This window comes from Emydura macquarii, unplaced genomic scaffold (assembly GCF_026122565.2).
Source record: "Emydura macquarii macquarii isolate MOO-44397 ecotype Brisbane River unplaced genomic scaffold, CSIRO-AGI_Emac_v2 contig_3122, whole genome shotgun sequence".
Lineage (NCBI taxonomy): Eukaryota > Metazoa > Chordata > Testudines > Chelidae > Emydura > Emydura macquarii.
The window spans coordinates 4507668-4529291 of NW_027133259.1; the positions used below are offsets into that span (position 1 = coordinate 4507668).

The window sequence follows — 21624 nt, forward strand, 5'->3', positions numbered from 1 at the left end:
ATAATTTGTACCGGCAAATAAATATGGATATAAAATGGGATGCCTAGTTGAGCGCCCTTTAAAAATGTCCTATAATATGTATATGTATACGAACCCTTTATTTTGTTTTGACTGTCACTTTATATAATGTTTGCTTTGGAATGAGTTTGTTAGAGTAGTTCCTTCCCATTTCCACAGTGGCTTCTATTTTCTACCCTTCCATTTATGCTGTTAGCAATATGTAACATGAGGTTGTTATTCAAGTTCTTTTTTGTTTCTTCTGCAAATCAAATTTAATTGCACTAGAACTCTGGATTAGAAAGACTGTAGGCCTTATTCATATGGTCCCTTTATATCATCCTGGCAGTGTAAAAGGCCCTTAAAGTTCCTTGAAATTCCACTGACAAATAGGCCATAGTAAAAATGAGGATCTTGCCCCAGACTTTTATTTCCACATCAGCATTCCAAGAAATATAGGTGTTTGAGGTTCATCCTTCATATGCAATAATTAAATTTCTCACAGTGGAGAGCAGCTGGAATTTTCTTCCTATTGTTCCAAGTTTCCAACTTTATTTTGGGCGGCAGCTGGGTCTTCAGAGTTCCCATTTGTGGAACTCCCTTCCTACAGGGGTCTATCACACTCCCTGTCTGCTTGTATTCAAAGCTTTGGTGCAAGGTCTTTCAATTCATGCTCAGCATTTCCTTGATCATTTTAACCTTCCCTCCTCATTGACTCTTCTTATGAGATTACACATTTGTCCGTCTCATTTTTAGTTGATGGTCTCTCTGGTCTGTTGTCCTGGGACTGTATTAATTTATTTATTTCTGTTCAGGATCCCAGATGTGTTTATGATAGGTGCTTTATAAAATTCTCTAACAAATCTCGTCCTAAAGCAAGGAGAAATTCAAGAAGAGTTCTGTTCACTGTATACTTCCTTCTTTCTAATAGGGCAATTATCTGTTTGTCTTTGATTTGTACAAAGGTTATTCCTTATTCTCAGCTGTATTACGTAGTGGATAGCTCTGTATTGTGTATTTGGGGCAAACCTTGGAGAGGTCAGAGAGAGTTTCGCCTGAGTAAGGACTCCAGGATTTGGCTCTTTGTTTTCAGGATGGGAATTCTCATTTTCCACTCTGAGCATTTATTTGGCCTTACAGTACCTTGGCTCACATGGTTTTCAATAAGTGTCTGGCAGCTGTATTGGCCCACCTCCAGTATCATGGGATTCATATTTATCCCTACATGGACATTTGGCCTTCCTCAAGACATCAGAACTATTTCTAGCTTATTGTCCTACCTCTAAAAGTCTTCCCACTTTCAGACAGAGAACTTGATTCTGAATCACGCTAGTTTTACACTGATGTAACTCTGCTGATTTCAGTGGAGTTATTCCTGATTTACATCAGTGTAAGTGAGATCAGAATCAGGCTCAAATCTCTAAATGTATAGTATGCATTGTTCGATGTAATGTACTTGTAATATATGTGTGTGTATATACATACACACACACAGACTCTTATTCCAGAAGGTCTTACGGTTCATTCTATCAGGGATAAGGCACCTTGAAAGATTATGTAAAGATATATTAGATTTTCAGTCCAGGTGTGGATGAGTGGAATGCAGATACAGGGACACTGAACAGCTTAACTTGACCTACAAGTGGTTTAACTGCAAAAATAGATATCACATTTATTAACAAAATAATATGCAAAACAAAAACTATTGTTGGGGTTCAAACCAGTGTCTGGACTTCAGTCTTAACGTTAGCATTTTTTCCCCTCATGTTTAATAATATCATCAGTCATCAGGATAAAGAGTGGCTTATTTTCTGAAGATTGCCCAGCCCAGTAAAGGGTTCGGTCATTGCCTGACTTGGGGTGCCATAATGCTATGCTGCTACGGCTCAGATTCCTGACACTCATGGCCTGCCCAGACGCACAAAGTCTCACCCTGGCTTCCACCAGCCTTGTTACTCTTTGCAGGGTGATTCTAACAACACTTCCAGTCCTGAGTCTCCCCAAATCCTCCCTTCCCGAGTTCTTAAGTAGCAGACACTTGGACTTTTTCCCTCTGGTTTGTCAGCCCCCTAGATACCAGCTTACTTTGGCGCACACACTCCACACAGTTTGCACAACACAGACCTGCTTGGGGTAAAAATAGACAAAAGGTTTATTTAACAGAAAAGCCACACATTCAAAGATACAATTGTAGGGGAGAGCAAACATACAAGTTACACAGTAAATAAACATAAAGATGCAACTTTAGACTTTACAGCTCTGTATTAGATACATTCACTTTTCTAATACTGTGTTTGAACAGTTCCAGAGGGGTAGCCGTGTTAGTCTGTATACAGCAAAAACAATGAGAGTCCCGTAGCACTTTAAAGACTAACACATTTAATTTCTGCAGGCATAAGCTTTCATGGGCTGCAACCCACTTTGTCAGATGCTTTTTTTTGTTTTTGTTTTTTGTTTTTGTGTGGGGTTGTGTGTGTGTGTGTGTGTGTGTGTGTGTGTGAACATTTTCCCAGTGTACACCTAACTCTAGGAGGGGATCCAGCATTTCATGAACAATTTGCTGCCTATAACCTTTCCCTCATTTTCTGGTTGCCTTTCACTTCAAACCCCTTGTATTTAAAAAAGGTTTATAGTTTTTTTTTTCCTTCAGTCACTATAGATATTGAAAATGGATAAATCACCAGTTGTCTCAATGCCTTTCCATTAACTTTAACATCATTGTCTTTTCCTGGGTTGTGCTATGGATTGTTACTTGAGTCTGGTTTTATGTAAACACCTGGCTTGGAAGATACTTCTCCCTGTCTGATCGCTTACTGTCCTGCTGTGAATTGCAGCTGAATTTTTTTAGCACAGTTCTCTATATACACAAATATATAAATTCATAACCACAGCTTGTATACCTATCTCATAATTAAGTACATTACAAGCTTTCATAAAAGACCTTATTCAACATATTTGTATAGCACAGTAACATTATATACAATCAGTTAATACAGCTGCTTATTCTTTGGGGTTCAAACCCTGTTCTCCCTCTGGGATATATGGACCCTGATTGTCACAGTGGGCACATAGATTTTGTGACCAGGCTGATACATTTTTGTAACAGTTTTACACGGCTTACTGGCATTGGGGGAGGCACTCTGACCCCTAAAATGGGCATAACTGGATAGGTTGGGCCATGCGAATTCTCAGAGGGGATGCTGCTGTGAAGAATGCACACTGCACTTTTTAGTAGTAAATAATGGTTTGTGTTTTTTTAAAAGTGCTGTGCACCTTCCTCCTAGCATTGAGGAAGGTGTTCAGCCTGACATTGCCCTGCGCAGGAGTAATGCCTCAAACATCCATCTTACACTTTTGCATTCACCGCAGTGTGTTGCTGGTGGTAAAAGCTAGTACTTAGCTCTAAAGTGTAAGCTAATATACTAAAAAAAGGTTGTCTAGAATCTAGACTTCTTTGATCTGCAACCCCACAAAATGGTTGACAAATTTTCATATGAATCAAATCCCACAATCCCTTGCCTGCCACAAAAGTTTGTGGAATGATTTTGAGGCCATTTTGTGGGTGGGGAGCCAAATCTGATTGAGAACTAATGGTCTAGATTATGCTATTTTCGAAGTTTTGTCATCTTATTGCTTATATATTATAATGTGAATAGTCTCAATATACAGAATGCTTCTTCTTGTACAGTACACAGCTTTATGGAGACTATTTTTAATATGTTACTTCTCCCGTTTCACCATCAAAAATGCACCAAGGAACATGTAAACATTTGACTAACTTTTCCATTTAGATAAATCTGTGAGTGTTTGATCTCAGTTGATTGTAGCTGTGTACTAATTGTGTTTCATGGCTGAAGAACTCTCAATGTATTTGCGATGGGTTTATAGGCTGGAAGTGATCAGCTTTTAAAACCTTTAGCCATAACTTTGATTTTGTTTTGGCTTGTTTCAGGAACATCCCAGACCAGAATATGAAACCAAAGTGCTACAGAAAAAACTCAAGAATGAAACTAATGAGGATAATATAGATGAGGTAAGACACATGGATTTACTTCCACTTTTCATTTGCGTTTGGTTTGTATTTTGCAAACATTTTTGTATCTGTCTTGGTTTGGCTCTGCTGATCAGTTTGCAGATTGGTCTCCTTAGTGCTGTTTGCCTCTTATTCAGTCTCATAGGGTGTCTTTCTGATGGCTTAGTACTATGCATCTCTGTGGAATCAATGACCTGGAGTTTGACATTTTTCCAGGTGAAGTGTCCTTCAGTGGGGCAGTCCCACAGCAGATGTATGACCGTACCACTCTGCCCTTTCAGTGTTTGTCTGCTGAGCCCATTCTCCACCATACAAGAAAAGCTTACTTTGATACTTTATATTACAGCTAGTGTAAAAATAAAGGGAGGTGGGAAGGGGAATATTTTCATTTTCCCCGTTTTTTTGACATTTTAAATAAAACTGCAAATAAATCAACATTTTTACTATTTTTAAAAATTGAAATAAAAGACAATCCAATCAGCTCCACTTTCTGCATATTCCAGACTGGATTGTTGGGATGAACTCTTTTTGGATAATACTTGATACCACTCAGAAACTTTAGATAAGGCTCAATCCTGCAACACTTCCATTGAATTACAATGGTGCAGGATCAGGTGTCTAAGACAGTATTCAGAGGCCCATTTGATGAGCAGTCTGACTTGGAGCAGATTACACCCAGTCTGGGTTCCCGGTACAATTCAAGATATTGCCTATGATCTATAAAGTCTTGTGTGTCATCTTTGCTGCAACAGTGAACTCTCCTTAGTACACTTGAGTTAGTGCCCTGGAACCGGCCTACCTTAAGTGAGAGCATCCACACTTCAAAACAAGCCTGGCGTGACACGGTTTGATTTGATTAGCAGCACAATGTGAATGGATTAGCTGCTAATGTGTTGTTGTAACCTGAGTTGTTGCATCCCCTCTGCATGACTAGCTGGAGCTTCAGCATCACTTGAGCTTCCGCCCAGCCTGCTGACAGCCTCGCTATCTTGAGTTTAAAGCACCGGTTAACTCGAGATAGACATTTTTGCGTGTGGATGGGAGTCAAATTAGGGATGACACTGGAGTTAGAACTTGAGTTAACTGGGCTGTGAAAACACACCCTGAGGGTATGTTTACTCTGCAGTTGGGATTGTGTTTCCCAGAATGAGTAGACAGACACACATTAGCTCTGCTCACGCTAAAAGTAGCAGTATAGCTGGGATAGCATGGACAGTGGCTCGGGCTAGCGTACAAACCCTCCTGGAACTCCTGAATATGTACCTGAGCAATCAGCCTGAGCTGCCACCACCCCTGCTACCTCCAGCTACCCTGCTATTTTTAACGTGCCATCTCAAGCGGAGCTAGCACCTCTCGGCCTAGCTGTGCTGGGCAGCATGCTCCCAGCAGCAGTGTACGGGTACCCTTAAAGACTGCCTCTTTTTCCATGCATTACTAGTCAGCTGAGATCAGCTTGGACTCACAAACTGACAACACTGCCACTTGTGTGCCTGGGGCTGGAGACAAGGCATTCTGAGTGGATGGTTTTGACTATGGAATCTCCTACCCCATTGATCTGACACAGCCTGAGTTGGTTGACCTGGAGGAAATGCTCAAACACTCGGCCGTTTACGCAGGGTTGTGGGTTTTTTGGTTTGTTTTTGTGGAGTGGTTTGTGAGGTTTTGGTTTGCCTGGGTAGTTATTTCATGTGTGTTGGGTACCATTGGCGGACTGGCATACTGTGTCACTGGTCTTACTTTAAATGCATCTAGAAAGTTACAGTTATGAGGTGTGGTTAGCTTTCTCTAGCTGTTTCGGACCTGAAAGCAAGTACTCCTTCCCATTCCCCTCTTGTAAAAGTCTGATTGAGGTCTATTCCCCAGGCTTTCATAAATCCCTAAAGACTCTTGGCATTACTCTTGGCTAAATGTAGTTTATATTGTGTATGCCACATGTCACAACTAACTCAAGGTATTCAGCAACGTGGCCAATTTTGAGATTGAACGAGACTCTTTATCCTGTTTATATGTTGAAAAGAAACAGTGACTGAACTGGAGATAGCTCCATAATTCAGGCCTGGCCAAATAAATTTGATCTTGCCGCATATAACGGAACTTAACTACCGTTCTCTCCTGTAGATCATCATTGAGTTCTTGTAATGTAGCCAATGAGTCAGCCAGCCAGCTAAAATTAACTGCCACCTGATGGGCCTGATCCAACACCCACTGAAGTCAATGGAAAGATTCCCAATGACTTTAATGGATATTGGATCTGGTTCAGTGTGAACAGGGAGTTTTGCCAGACAGGAGCTCAGACACAGAGTATGGGGAGCTTTTCCATTAGGCACTGAGCAGTTTTCTGGGCATCCCAAGTGAACGATTAATCACAATAATAGATGAATAAAGGAACTGATGTGCAGCTCTCTTCTTTAAAGTAAGTGAAAACTGGGAATAAGAGAGTGAGTGATACTGCACAAATTACATTTTAGTTGTGGCTAGGATGAACAAGGTAGTTAACCAGCTTAAAGGGGAGATCCCCCAGCATCGTAGGTTAGAAATAAAATCATTGTAAAAGAAGATGAAGTATAATCAGGCCATAGATCAGATCTGAGAAGCACACAAATAGGAGAAATTCATTGCAAATTTCATCTAAAGAGATTTATATATATATCACCTTTCATATGTATATATTCATACATTTAGTACTTTTTGCACCAATGTGAGTTGTAAAATTGCACTCACTTCTCATAAAGGAAAGTTGATATTGGTTGCCATCATCCAGCTGGGTGCTTTTACCTCCTGAGAAAACCTCCCAAACAAAATCAAGCCAACTTGTTGCTTTCATTTGGATCAACAAAGCCAATTGTGGCCTTTTCTTTTGTGGCAATTGTGTTCTGCTGGGGACATCAGTGGCTCTTTAGCTTGGTGCTTTGCCTATTGCCTCCTGAAAGGTACTGAGCGCTTTCATATGCCATGGACTGCGAGAGCGTTTGTGCCGCTGTCATGCCATCTGGAGTGGCTCACAACTGAGATTGCCTGACGGAGGGCAGACTGTCAAAAAGCAGGGCAGACACCCCAAACTGCTTGTATGTACTATCATTAGAGTTCACCAACCCAGTAACAAATGTAAACTCCCAAAATACGACAATAGTCTTATAATGGAGTTACAGACAGTCCCCTTGTGTAACTCCAGTCTGTCTTGCCACCCAGAGAAACTGGACTATGTGGATAAATGATCACCTACACCAAATATGTGATTCTAGGCTACAGTACCACAAGTACACAATCGCACTCCCTGCTGGGCGGTCCGGCAAGGCATCCTGGTTATGGGCAGATGAACCTTCCTTTCTGTTCAGAGCCTGCCACCTCTCCAGGAAACACCACACAGAAATGCTCTTAACACCCCCTTCTATATTTTAAATGATGCATGCCCTTTGTGATGGCCATGTGTCACACACACAATATGTCCAGGAAAGCCCCACCACAGCTTTCCCTGCTGCTGCGCCCGAACATGCATGACAACATTAAACAAAACACATGCTAAAACAGTGATGAAATAAACATTACAACAAGAAGGGCAGAGAGGTCTCACTCCAGGGACACAGGAGTGTCTAAGGATGCAGTCTGTATGGGGGCTCTGCAGTCCCCAAGCAGTACTTTTTGTTCCAGAACCCAGTAAAAACAGATTATAATCATTACTGAAATTATGATTTTTAGAAGTAAAAATGATTGAAGCACTTAGGAGTTTAAATCACATTGTCTTTCATCAAGACTTATAAGCTTCCAAATGCCTGAATGTCTTTTGAAAATAGGACTGAGACTCCTATAAGTTATTCCTATACACCTTTCACTTGTGTGTGTTTGCAGGGCTTTTTAATAAATGTGCTCATCCTGCAACTTTGATCACCTTACCTGCAATCTGCCTGCAAATGTATCTCCCCTCAGACTACTCTAAAAGTTCCAAACCTCTGAGCGGTTTCCAGACAGCCACAATTTTATTTAATCACCTTGCCACAATGCTTTTTTCCTCTTTCTGTCAAAAATGGATGTTTCCTCCCTGCCCTCGTCTCTCCTCAACAAACACCAGACTACTATGGCTAAGGTGCAACTTGTACATTTCAGGGCTAGAAATAATCACTATAGACCAATGGAAAAGGGAAATCCCCAGTTCTTTAATGGGACACTTTCATTTAGTTTTGGAAAGTCTTGAGAAATTGGACTTTAAAGTGATGAGTTATTTTTAATATAGAATAGCTATTTTATGTACTTTAGCTGTTTTAAAAATGCATATTCTCTCTTCCTCAGAGGCCAGTACCACTGAACTCATTGTGAAATCAGCAGCTCAGCAGCTTTAACATGATAGTTGATGTCAAGTCACAGGTTCTCAGGGGTCTCTGGCGCAGTACCTTGAGCTTGCTGTTCAAGAAGCCAGGACACGTTGTCAAATTACTAGTGCAGCCCTTCTAGTTTCCTGGACTTGTGTCATGGTAAAGGTCTCTATGAGATTATTGGATCAGCACCTGGTTTAATGTGAATACCCAGGCCTCTGTGAGGTCTCTGTCTCAGCACATCTAGAATGATAATCAAATGTCAAGGCACTGGTCTCTGTGAAGTCACCAGCTCACCATCTTTAGCTGGCTGGTCTGATGTCAAGGCATGCCTCTGTAATATCACTGGTCAGCAATCCTCGCTTGCTGTTCTCATATCAAGTGTTCTCTGGCATCAGCGTTCAGCATCTCAGGTTGGTTATCTGATGTGAAGCCACAGATCTCTCTGAAGTCTTTGGCTCAGCAGCTCTGACTTACTGGATTAGAGTTTGTTTACTCCACTGGTTTAGAGTTTATTTAAAAGCACAGGTCTCTGTAAGGTAGTGGCTTAATTCCAGTATGGTAATTCTTCTGTTCCAATGATGCTTTTATTGTGTGTTTATTGTAAAGTACTGTACTTTTACATGGAAATTTTGATATGTGACTTGCCTTACTCCCGCAAGTAGGCCCAGCAACATTCACAAGGTTACTTGTGTGACTAACATAAGCAAGAGTTAGTCATGTGATTGCATTGTATTGCAGAAGAAAATGAACGCAGGTTAGCACCCTCTTGAAGTATAGTTTGGAAATACCTGGGAACAGAGCATCTTTCCCAACATGGAACTTTAATGATTTTCTGAATATCACCGGTTGTATTTGGGTGGAGAACAAAGGTGCATTTTCTAAGTTTTTGCTATATGCTATCTGGGAAGGGGAACAATAAATTCATGAGTGTAAATTCTGTGTGGAAAGGAGTAGGCAGATCCTGTTGGATCATGAACTAAGATTAGACCCTGTGGGCCAAATTCAGTTCCTGCATAAACAGGAGTAACTCCACTGATTTCAATAGGATTCTGTCTGCTTAAACCAGGGCAGAATATGCTTCTACAAGGAGTCTAATGTTGAAGTCATTAACCCTAATGGAAGTCAGAGGTACTCAACGCTGTTCGGATCAAACCTTTAATTAGTAAACGTATGAGTCACTATACCCAAATACCAAATTCTAAATGAGCCTTATTAAAGTGAGTGATATAAAATTAAAGTATTGCAGATGTAATGTATTATTTGCCCAATGGGGATTATACTAATGAAAATCGCTTTCATACAATTTAAGCTACTGTAATGAACAAAGAACAAGATTTAGGTATACAATATACTGCATGGTTCAGGCTGTTTTATTATATTTAATAAATATTTTATCAGTTGTATTGAAAGGGAGGAAGAAATTGTGAGGATAGAGAGCACTTTATAAAAGATGGGTGTGAAATTTACTATTACAACAATACCCTAAGGTCATATTGTTTCCAAAGAAAACTCATTTAAAGTTAAAGAAGTCCAAACATTTACATTAAATGCCTCAGGTTAAGTAGCAAACAAAGAAGTAGTAATTAGAAATAATTACATGCACTTAAAAAGATGATGATAAGCTCTAAGGGACTGATTTTGGAAACTCTTATGTGCGCAGTCCCATTGTAGTCAATGGGAATATTTGTGTCAGTAAGAGCTTGTTATGTAAGTAAAGGTTTTGTCACGCTCAATGTAGTACTAAGTTAGTTAATCAAAAAGGTTTACTTTTGGTTATATTGGGAAGATTGATAAAGCATTTAAGTGTGTGAGAGTACATGCCTGCATATGTCTCTGCTAATATAGTAATGTAGGAAGAGCAGTTGTAAGTGATACAGCAAAACAGTTGATCATTTCTTTGCTATTCTCCATATCATATCTTTGAAGTTCTTGTTTAGGAAAATTCAGTATCAGGGGTGTGGCTAGAAATTTTTAAGCAATAAAATATTCTTAGTTTATCATATCTGTGGAATATTAAAAATTGTTGAAGGATGCTTCTTGTCGATCAACGATAAGCTTGTCTCTGTATTCATGTAAAGTTAAGACCCTGAATGTAAATGCATGAAAGTCAGGAAATGAACAAGCGCTGTTCAGTATACACATAGATGGGCTAGCTCCAACTCCCGTTGGAGTCAATAGAAAGCCTCCCATTTATTTTGGGGGGAAGAATTAGCTCCTGACTCTTTTTCAAGTTCTTTTCAATAAGTGTTCAGCTGATCTGGCAAGTAAGAAAATATATGATTGTGCACCATATCTTGCCTATTTGGCAGGAAACCAAATAGCTGATCCCACATATGTCTCAAGAAAACTGTCTTTATAGCAAAAGAGGCCTTGTCTCTTGGTTTATGCATTTAGAAGAAGCCCTGAAAATAATAGAATTTGGCATTACCACTTGTTTTTAACTATTCATATCAAATATGAAAGTGGTATAATGAATTATTGAAATAAATATAATTGTTCATTCCACTGTTAATTTAAGTGAAGTGATATTGTAAATAAAAGTTTAACATATATAGTCACAATAAAGCATATGTTAGAATGTCATGGAAAATAGTATGTCATCAGTGCCCTTTATACATTACAAAAAGGTCAGCACTGAAGACCTTAATCTGTTTCACTTCAGTCCTGACACACACAAAACACTCCTCGAAGCTTGTGTCAGCATTGAGGGAAAACTGAGCCTTCAGGGCTTAGATCCATTATATTTTATTAGGAAGTTTTCATTAAGATTAATTAAATAAAAGAATGACTTAAAATCCTTTTATCACCTAGCTACAATTGGGATAACCCAGGATTTATAATTGGCTTTAAATATTTGTTTGGATAATTGCAGCTGAAAAGAGTTCTCAGACACACCCACAGTTGCATTGCCACTAATTGTAGGGAAATAATTTGCTAGGGTTGAGTGGCTCTCACCACTGACCTTACTTAGAAAATTCAGTACTTTAATTGGCTAAGGTCTTCTAAATCTTTTTCTTCTGTCATCTCCTCATTTGTTAATAGATTACTTCCTTTTACCAGCATTTGAGTTAGAGGCTTACGTCAAATCTGTCCTTTTTCTCCTCTTCTTTTCTAGTATTCCCTTGTACCATTAGCAATGCACATTTTGAAAATGACAAATATCAAAGTAATAAAGATGATTGAATATATGAGAATGTATATGCTGATGACAATTCTTAACTTTAGGAACCCATCTTCACTGTTCCTATTGTGCAGTTGTTAATTGATTCATTAATTAGATCAAATCACTTATAAAGAACAGCCCTGATTCTATTCTTACTTACATCAGTTTTACACCGGGGTAAACAGAATCAGAAATCCAAAAAAACCTTGAACATTTTCAACATTTTCCCTTTCAAATGTGTAGAGAATTTTCTTGCTTGGGTATAAATATATAGTCAAAACCCTCTTGTATTACTGTTAGGAACTTTGAATATATCACAAAGTAACTATCTAGTAACATAAAACAGTGTAGATTAAAAATATATATATTTTGGCCCTTCTGTGTCTGAAAAATCTTAGCAGCAATTTTGCACTGAATAAATAGAACTATTTTATACTTCGCTGGACTGATTCACCACTGCTTTACACCAGTCTTATGCTAATATAACTCTATTGAAATCAAAGTCAAGCATTAGAATAATCTTGCTGTCCTTTCTCATTCTATTAATTTAAGAGAGCAATTCTCTTGTTCCTTAGCTTCCCCTGGAAAGCTTATGTTCTACAGCTGAAGATACTGTTGCTTCTCTTTACTAAGGAAAGTGGGATGGAATATATGTATCATGACCATAAAGATCCCTTTTGGGGTTCAGGAAAGTCTGTAGCATCAGTCACAGCCTCTAGTCAGCTTAGTATAATAAAATATTATTACTTTGTCCAGATATCAAAAAGGCATTTGACTAGGTTGAGTGGAAGCTTCTTTATTCTACCCATGGTGGCTGGAAAGTCTGGGTTTGGGCTAAATTTTAGGAAATAGGTATCTAATCTTTGTGATCATCCTTCTACAAAATAAAAATTACTGTTTTTCTCAGAGATAGATTTGAACTTAAAAGAGAGAGTAGGCAGGATTATTGTTTATTGTTTTTATTATTTGTGCTAGTCATTAGGACCCCAATTCAGGAAACCATTCTTTTCAGAAGAGCATTTAAGCATGTGCCCAACTTTAATCACGTAACTGGAACTTAAGCACATGGTTAAAGTTAAAGACATGCTTAATTGTTGTCCTGAATAGGGATGAATTTAAGCACATGCTTAAGTATTTTCCTGACTTGAGGCCTAAGCTTTCAAGCCTGGTCTACAGTGCCAGTGAATTTTGGCGGCAGTTGATGGGAGTTACGCAAGCTACACAGAGTATCTTGTGTAACTCCTGTCAACTTTGTAACTTCCATTTAGCGCTCCATCTCTACTGCGCTGTGCAGACAGGAAATGCGTACCCGTTGACGCAGTGCTACACTTTTTGGGGAGGTGGTTTTATTAGATCGACTTCCGGATTGATTTAGCGTGTCTTCATTACCGCTCAATTGAACCAGATAAATCGATCTGAAGGTGGCGAATTTGCTGCCGTCAGTGTAGACATAGCCTTAGTGACAACAGGAAGACCAGTGCATATATCTTTGGTATTCAACTGAAAGGAAAGATTCACTCAGACAGGCTTTATTCTTCACTCCTGGATGTAAGTGGAAGTTTTGCCAGTAAGTAATAAAATATTAGGCCTATGTCTGCAGTTTATGCAGATGACTTATTATTATATTGTACACAGGCCAGAGACTATAATAACAGATTAGAAAGTTATAGTGAAATCATAGGCTAGAAAATAAATCTCCAGAAATCTGTGGACTTTCCAATTTAATGGAGATACTCACACAAAAGACAAGCTAAATTGTATTTTCCCTGTGCAGTGTGCTTGTGGCGAATGCCTGCATCTTGGAGTGTATATTCCACCTTCTGTTGATCATATTTACAGGGCAAATTTCTTACTATTAATCTCCAGATTAATCCAGGTTTGGGATAAAATTTAACTAAATTGGCTGTAGAGACTGCATTCAGTTAAACTGTTTACCAAGGATTTTTTTTATTTGATACATATTGCCACCCTCTCTGCATTTTTAAAAAAATAATCTGCATTTGTATTAAAATCTTTTGGGTATTTAAACCCTTTAGATTGAAATTCCACATACACTAAATTTAAAGAGCTTGAAAACTGATTTGACCTCTTCAGCTTTCACAGATATTACCATGCTTAATCGTTGACAGGACTTGCCTATTGGTCTGCTAACCTTTCTATCCTATTGTAGAGGGGGATGGAAGTCATGCTGTTTGAGACCTGTTGTATTAATTTAGATGGAATATATGGGCCAAAGGTGTTAACATAACTTAGTCGCTGTCCAGTATTAAACAGTGTTAAACAAAGTTTGTGGCTTGGTGCACAGAGACCTCAGCCTGCTTAGTACCATGACAAACACACCATTAAACATCTTTTTAACCTTTTATTAAAGATCCAGAAAAGAAGGAAAAACAGTAAAAGCATTTGAAATGCAAGATATTAAGCAAGGCTTCCATTTTAACAACATCCCTTTATCTTTACCTAGAATTTTTAGAAGGGAAACCCCCTTGTTTGACAGTCCCTTAGGTTGTACTAAAATGGTGGTAATTTTTGGAAAAAAGAAAGGATGGACTGTTGAGATGGACTGGAGCTGTCATTGTTGCTATTGTTAAAGTCTAATCCCCATTTCATCCCAGGTGGTGGTTGGGATTTAGCTGGAGCCAGTAGAGGTGGCGTTGTCACCTGGGTCTATCTCTCCGGCCTGATGTGATCAGGACATCTCCCCAGATAAGCATGATAAAGTCGTGGGGTCCCAGGAGATGGAGGGAGTGGCATCCATGATGGTGATGCCATGATGCCATGATGCTCCCATAGCCATTTTTCCTCCAAAACTCTCTTTCTTTCAGAACTCCAGAATGGCATGGTGGCTGGAATAGCCCATCCCCTCATTATTTTGTCCACCAAGAAGGCCTAATTTCCATCTTCCGAACACACCAGTTTGGTTCACTGATTTCTGGTTCCATGATCTTCTTGTTTACTAAGCATGATCCTAACACACTCCTTGAGTTATATAAGTAGGCCTTTTTGCTTGGACTAATTCAGTCTTTCTGTCTCCCTTTCATATCTTTTCCCATCAACATTTGTTGTTATAGGTTATTCTGACATTTTATAAATTTACACTCACTTTTTACAGGTAAACCTACACTGTCAACTGGTTGTTCAAAAAGGGGCCTAATTCTGCATTGTTGAGGTCAATGGGAATTTGCCATTGACTTTAATGGGCACAGAATCAGGCCTCTAATTATTAACATGAAAGGTTAGATTCACTGTCTTATTGAATCTGCATTGTCAAAGTAGTGCAAATGTAAAGCTGGCTTTACTGGCTACATGAGGATTCTCCTGTATTAGGGGAATTCTTGAGTTGCATATGACTGACTTGACAGCTCCTGTGTCACCCCTGCTCCAGAGCCCCACTGTAGGGAGCATGGCTGGTTTTATGTATAGGAATTGGGCAATATCCCTTTAGATAATGTAAGAGTCCTCTGATGGGCCTCCCTGTCTTCTTTTGCAGAAGTCACCAGAACCTTACAGAGTTATCTTATATCATGGACCTTCCACTAGAGGACAATGGAGACACACACTTTGCCAGTGGGTTTCATAGCTATTAGCTAGACAGCAGAGAAATGTTGAGACTCAGAAATAATAAATTCAAATTGTTAATAAGCTGTATAGTTAATTGCTTTGACCCACTTTGGTTCATTATGAAATATATTCAAGGGACCAAATAACCAGTGTGAGTCAGGTTTATTAACATGCTATGGGAAAAAGGTTCTATATGGTAGCAGTCTCTGAGGAGCCGTCCCATGCAGCAATGTTACATTCATCTTACATAGAATGTGTGCTGCCAGAAATTATATCCCTAAAGCTGTCTTTGCATACCCTACTTGTTTACCAGTAAAAGGTACCATCTACATCATATGAAACTAGGTTCTATCGATCAGCTTTTCACCTTGTTTTTCTGGTACCATGATGCACCCTTTATCTTTGTTCTAAACCCATGTATTCCCGATACTATGGGACATGAAGGAAACTCCTAGGCCTGTAGCAGGGTGGGTAGGCTTATGAAGGTAACTGCCTTTCTGCAGATATGAGGAAATAACCAAATGTCCTGATGCTGACATTTTCCCCATCCACTTAAGCCAAAGCTTACTTCAGCTAATGCAAGGTGTATTGGGATACTTAGCATAAGTAAACATGATTACAATAAAGGTACAGACCAATTTGGGCTATATAATTGCTATATTTATGTTTAATAATATTTGTGCTTAATACTTTAAATATAGTGTTAGTGTAACATATATGTATGTTAGCCAACATATATTGGTCAACAAATTCCAGATTCTGCTGGGGAGAGTTCTCTAGTAATTATAGATCCTTCTGCCCCTGTTCCCACCTCCCCATCCATCCCCCACCACTTTCTTTGCTGCTATTTCCCGCCCCGACACACACACACACACACACACACACACTCCTTCCTGGCTAATGTCCCCCACTACCTGATTCCTGCCCCATCAACCCCTTGCTCTTATATTCCCTGCTGTACATGACTCCTGACCCCTCCTGTCCCCAGCTCCTGCCACTGCCCCTTTCCATCCACCCTTTTTCTGAACCTGTTATTTCTCTCCCTCAGGCTTGGTCTACACTTACCTCGGTGATTTGGCAGCAGTTGACAGGAATTACGCAAAGTACACAAAGAACTTGCGTAACTCCCGTTGACTTCTGTGCTTCTCTTCTGCGCATTGAGTCAATGGTAACTGCGTTCCTGTCGATGCAGCGCTACGCCACTTGAGAAGGTGTTTTTAGTACATTGACTTCTGGATCGACTGAGCGGGTCTTCACTGACCGCTCAGTCGACCCAGATAAGTCGATCTGACGGCAGCGATTTTGCCGCCATCAGTGTAGACATAGCTTCAGTCTCCTATTCTCCTTCCAATCCCTGAGTTCTTGCTCCTCTTCCCTCTGCCCTTCTCACCCCATCCATTTGTCATCCCTTTCCATTTGAATCAGCTAGTTTTCTCCTTCATATCCACATTCCCTGGGAGCCAGCAGGAGAATCATAGAAAGTTCAGGAGGGTCTCTGTGCTTTCATTGCTGATGTCTGGTGCCACAGAGGGCCCTGGCAGCTGGAAGGAGCATTCAGCCTTTCCTTGCCTTGGATGGAGGATGCATTTCCCACTCTCAGAAAGCCAGGCTGGGGGGACCATCCTGTGTGAAAGGTGTCTGCTGGTGGGAGACCTACAGGAGGAAGTCGCTAAGCTGAGGAGTATCCATGCCCATGAGAAATTCATTGAGAGTATCCATATGGTGACATCCAAGGCTGAGGAAGCTATCCAGCGAGAGAAGACTGATGTCATGCCACCCAGGGAGGAGGATATGGTTCTGTCACAGGAAGGATACTGGCTACTGGTTACTTCTGGCACCAGGCAGTGCTCCACCCCTATTTCCAACACACCCATCATAGTGTCATAGTGATGAAGAATAGTTATGCTGCCCTGATAACGAGCGATGAGGAATCTCCCCCAAAGGTTTGATATCATCACTCCTTCTCTTTGCCTTACACATCTAAGCCATGTACAAATTCTGTCATTTCTTCCCCCTCAACATCTTTAAAATCTGTCCTCTCCTTCCCTGTTTCCACAAGCTCTCATCCGGCATTATCTCCCTTCTTGATTGGTATAACTTTTTGGTCCCCCTAATATCCATAGTGTCCCATTCCAGTCATAAAACACTGCTGCCACCAAGATCAGCTTCATGCCTGTCAATTTGACCTTCGATCCTTCCACCTTCGATTCTTCCATTGCCCTCCTCTTTTTCATTAAATCACATTCAAGCTTCATTTTACTGTCCACAGATCCCTGCATAATTCTGCCTCATCCTACTTACCTGGCCTCGGCCCATTCCTCCACCCCTCCTCCCACCCACTACTCTGCACCAGTGATACCAGCCTAATTTACATGGCAGTTGGATTCTTACACAAATGTCCCTATGCCTTCTTACCTCTTCCCTGTGTATTGACTGCTCCCCCTGAGCTCATCTGAAAGGTCCATACCTCTGAGCATTCAAGCCCCTCCTGAAGCCCCATCTCTGCTGGTCTGATCGGGAAGGTGAAAAGATGGCTTAGAGTCTCTATTGCCTCCCCCTACCCTCAACTATGGTGATTATGAGCCTAAGGAACATTTGGTGACTATCTATGATCAGCTCCAAGAGAAGTTTACAACTCCTAGTTAAAATATATGCATTAGCCCCGGCCTGATGCTCTGTTGTTGTAGTAATATGTTTGTTGCAATTTTATGTGTATGTTTATGAGGCTTCACTATGTAATATTCCCAAAGATGTGTCCTCATGGCTTGAAACATATCCAGGCAAAACTCCCCAGGAGCAGAAGTTCACACCTCATCAAGGCATGTATAGGACAAACCCAGCTCAGTCTTTGAGGAACAGAGGACTGGCCTGGTCTTCAATGGAGGATCAGTTGGACTCTTGAGTGAGTCACCTCCCTTCCCTTCGTCAGTTTGGAACCATGATGAGGTAACGCTTACTGACGCAGGACATGGATGAAGTACAAGTATACAAGGACATTGTTTGTCACCTGACCCTGAGGGAGGCAAAGTCCCAGAGGGGACAAGGAACATTATAGAAAGGGGAGACATTTGCCATGCTCGCTCTCTTTCACCTCCATCTACAAACGCCACCAAGCAACTGAAATGCTGACCAAAGGGGAGAACCTGGCTGAAAGGAAAGCAGCCAGCCTGTGATGAGAATCACTTAAGTTTGTGAGGTGGCTGAAAGTGTTAAGCTTAGTTTAGAACGCATTTTGCTCTTGTTTCCTCTTGACCAAATCTGACTTCTTGTGTTTTTACTTATAATCACTTAAAATCCTTTGGTAGTTAATATATTTGATTGTTTGTTTGTTTTTAGCTAAAGCAGTGCATTCGGTTTGAAGTGTGTTGGAGACTCTTCTTGGAATAACAAGGCTGGTGCATTTCAAGTTTTTGTTAAATTGATGAACTTATATGAGTTTACATTGTCCAGTGGGCATAACTGAGCATTGTAAAACGGAGGTTTCTAAAATTTCATCTGGGACTGAGAGCATTTCCTGTGGTCATTCTGTTGCATCCTCCAAAGCGTGGCTGGCTAGAAGCACTCACTCAGTTGGGAGTGGCTTACATGCTGGAGGTTGTGTGTGAACAGCCCAGGAGTGGGGGTTCTCACAGCAGAGTAGAGTAAGATGGGCTCCAGGAGTGGTGGATTGCAGTGACCGCAGGAACACCAATCCAGATTGCACCAGGGGAACGTCACAGCTGGTTAATCACAAAGGAGAATGAAAGCTTCTTTAAACAGGTAGCTGAGGATTCTCTCAGAGCAGGGGAAACTCTGGCTGTCATATAGCTGGCTTTGGAGCACTCACTTTTCATCCTTTATATAGTGGCTCTTACACGTGAAGATGTGCCAGGTGACAGAGGAAGCACATGCTGCTCTCTACTGATCCTGGGCCAGTGGAATAGATCCTAAGGGATCATTGAAGCTAGCTAGCTAGTGTAACCCTATGGTTGTTCTAATTTATTTTAAAGAGAGTTTGATTCTTGATCAACCCTAGGATCATGGAAGATGAAAAGGTAGCTTAGAGTCACTCCATGCTCAGCTGTGCTGATATGAGCCCAGAACAGCTGAGGATCTAGCTTTTATATGTATTCATTAATTGTTTTTGTTATTGGTCCAAATTAATCCATGGGATAACTCCACTGACGTCAATGATCTTATACTACTTTAGGATCCATTCTCTTTAAGTCCCAGCATGATTTGTTGTATAAATTTCAGGCTTGAATAGTTTCCAAACACATTGAATAAGTGAAAAGCCTTTTCTACATGAACTTATTGCAGCACAAACGTGTTTTGTGTTACTGTTTTTTGTTTGTTATCATGGTTCATGTGTCTGATAGCTGGTTGGGTCACCAAGGAGATTTTTTCAGGCCTTTGGGGATAATGGATTTGTTGCATCATACCACATTAAGCCATGTATCTTCTCACATAATTATTAATATGGAAAAAAGGTGCATTTAGTTACAATAAATTACTCTACATAATAAATATTGAGCATAATTATACTTTTCTGAATGAGAACAGTGGAACAATCCGTGAGCCATCACTTCAGGAATCAGGCAGAGACTTTGTTCTTCTTGCAGAATTGATATTGAATAGCAAGGCCATTAAATTTAATGTGATCTTCTTTATTAATATTTAAAAATATTTAAAGGGCAAGTGGTATCAATGCCAGATATGTGGAAGGAAAGGTCTTCATTTTGAAATACTGCAGGTACTTATGATACATGAAAAGAAATTCTCCTTCTCCAGTGTGTAAATATTTGACTGTAGAGGAATGATTCATTTTAGTTTCTGTTCACTGGAACTAATAGTAATCTTACGGGTATGTACAAAGAAAACTGTGCTGTGTCTATGGGATGAGCCCCACAGGGATGGTGAGTCACATACCAAAGCATACAGGAGCTAAACTACAAAACAGTGTAAACCTTCCAGATACCGTATACCATATTTATAAAAGCCCAGATCCTGGTCTATTCTCATCACAATCTGCACAACATTGACAAAGCTACCCTGGGCTCTGCAGCTGTATACACCCAAGTGGATACTGAGGGTTGGAGGTGAGGCTTTCTTAGCCAGCTGTGGTTTGTCACCCCCGACAACTATCAGTGTTTGAACTGCCATGAATTTATTGTGAGTCTCACAATATTTGGTGGTAGTCTTATAGCCCACTTCCTGGAGTCATGTGATTATGTGAGACTTCCAGCATTTTTTTTTAATAGTATGTTTCTAGCCCTCATCGCTAAGAGCAAGTGTAGTTTCTAGCCCTCATGGTTGCAGAGAAAAGTTTGAAAAGATGAACTTAGAATATCCTAAAGACTAATAAAATAAACTCCATTAAAAAATTATGATTTTTAAGCCAAACTCATGATGTTTTGAGGCCTGACTCATTAATTTTTAATGCTTGAGTTTGCCAATACTGAGGTATCTATTTAGGGACCTGAGGAATAACCTTATGGCAGACAGGGCTTACTGAATGTCCCAAAGGTGTGAGTGGGAGATCTTCTCCAGCTGATTGAGGTTCGGGGAGCTTGCATGGGTTTTATAGTCTAAAACCAATCCTCCTTTTCATTTCAGACTTTTAGAGGATGTCCATAATATGCTAACATCTAAACATTCAGGTCAAATCCTGCTGCCCTTTCAAAGGAAGAGGGAGCAAGTGAAAAATATGCTACATAAGGGTATCTAGCGGGATTTATATCTAACATTAGAACTGGTTGAAAACAGTTTATTTTTTCTGTGGAAAACATAGGCTTTTCAGCAAAAAATAAAAAACAGAACATTTTTTGCCTCAAAATGAAACATCTTGATTTGGAAATGTTATATGGTTCCCTTGGAATTCGTAGTTTGGGTGTTTCATACCCCTATTTTCCTTCATGAGCTGAGCTTCCTGATTACATTACATCTCCCATGATGCACCACAGCCTGGTCCACCATTTTCCTGAGCTACCACAGTGTGTCAAAGGAGATGCATTCCATCTGGGTAGTGGGTTCTTTGATAGACAGCTGCTTCCTCAAACCAGAGAAGGGGAGGAGTTGCCATCCATTTTTAGCAGAGGAAGAAGAGCTGTGTGCTCTCCTCACTTCCTCTTACTTGCATTAATCCATCCTTTCTGCCCCTCCTACTACTGTGATATGGATTAGTAAGTATCAAATAGCCCATTATTTCAATATGGATGGTTTTTCCGGGCATTTTTGCCCCATAAAAGTTCAGCTATGTCTGCTCCATCCACAATATGTCTTGTTCCTCCTTTTATATATTGATACAGAACCATTTATTTCCCCAGCCCTCCCAACACACATCTACCTTGTTGATCTCTCCATCTTAAATAGCATACTTATGTAGCAGTGGAAAATGTGACATATTTACCCCAGCAGCATTAATTCCAGCAGGTTTCCCTTCCCTCAGTACCTTCAGGTATTTTTGTAGGTGAGGAGGGATTTGAAGCTTCCCTATTAAAGATGACGTGCTGCCATGGGGAGCAGAGAAACCCAGGAAATCTTATACAAGGTCTGGGTGTCTGTACAAATGTTCTGCAACC

At 40.2% G+C, this 21624-nt stretch overlaps 1 protein-coding gene across 1 annotated transcript in view; it reads left to right on the forward strand.

The window, feature by feature from the left end:
- The window catches only part of ANO2 (anoctamin 2), a 203830-nt gene that overhangs the window by 103142 nt on the left and 79064 nt on the right, over positions 1–21624 (forward strand). The window contains exon 14 of the mRNA XM_067531024.1: positions 3950–4030. Within this exon, the coding sequence (XP_067387125.1) occupies positions 3950–4030 (81 nt within the window). The remainder of the gene's footprint in view (positions 1–3949; positions 4031–21624) is intronic.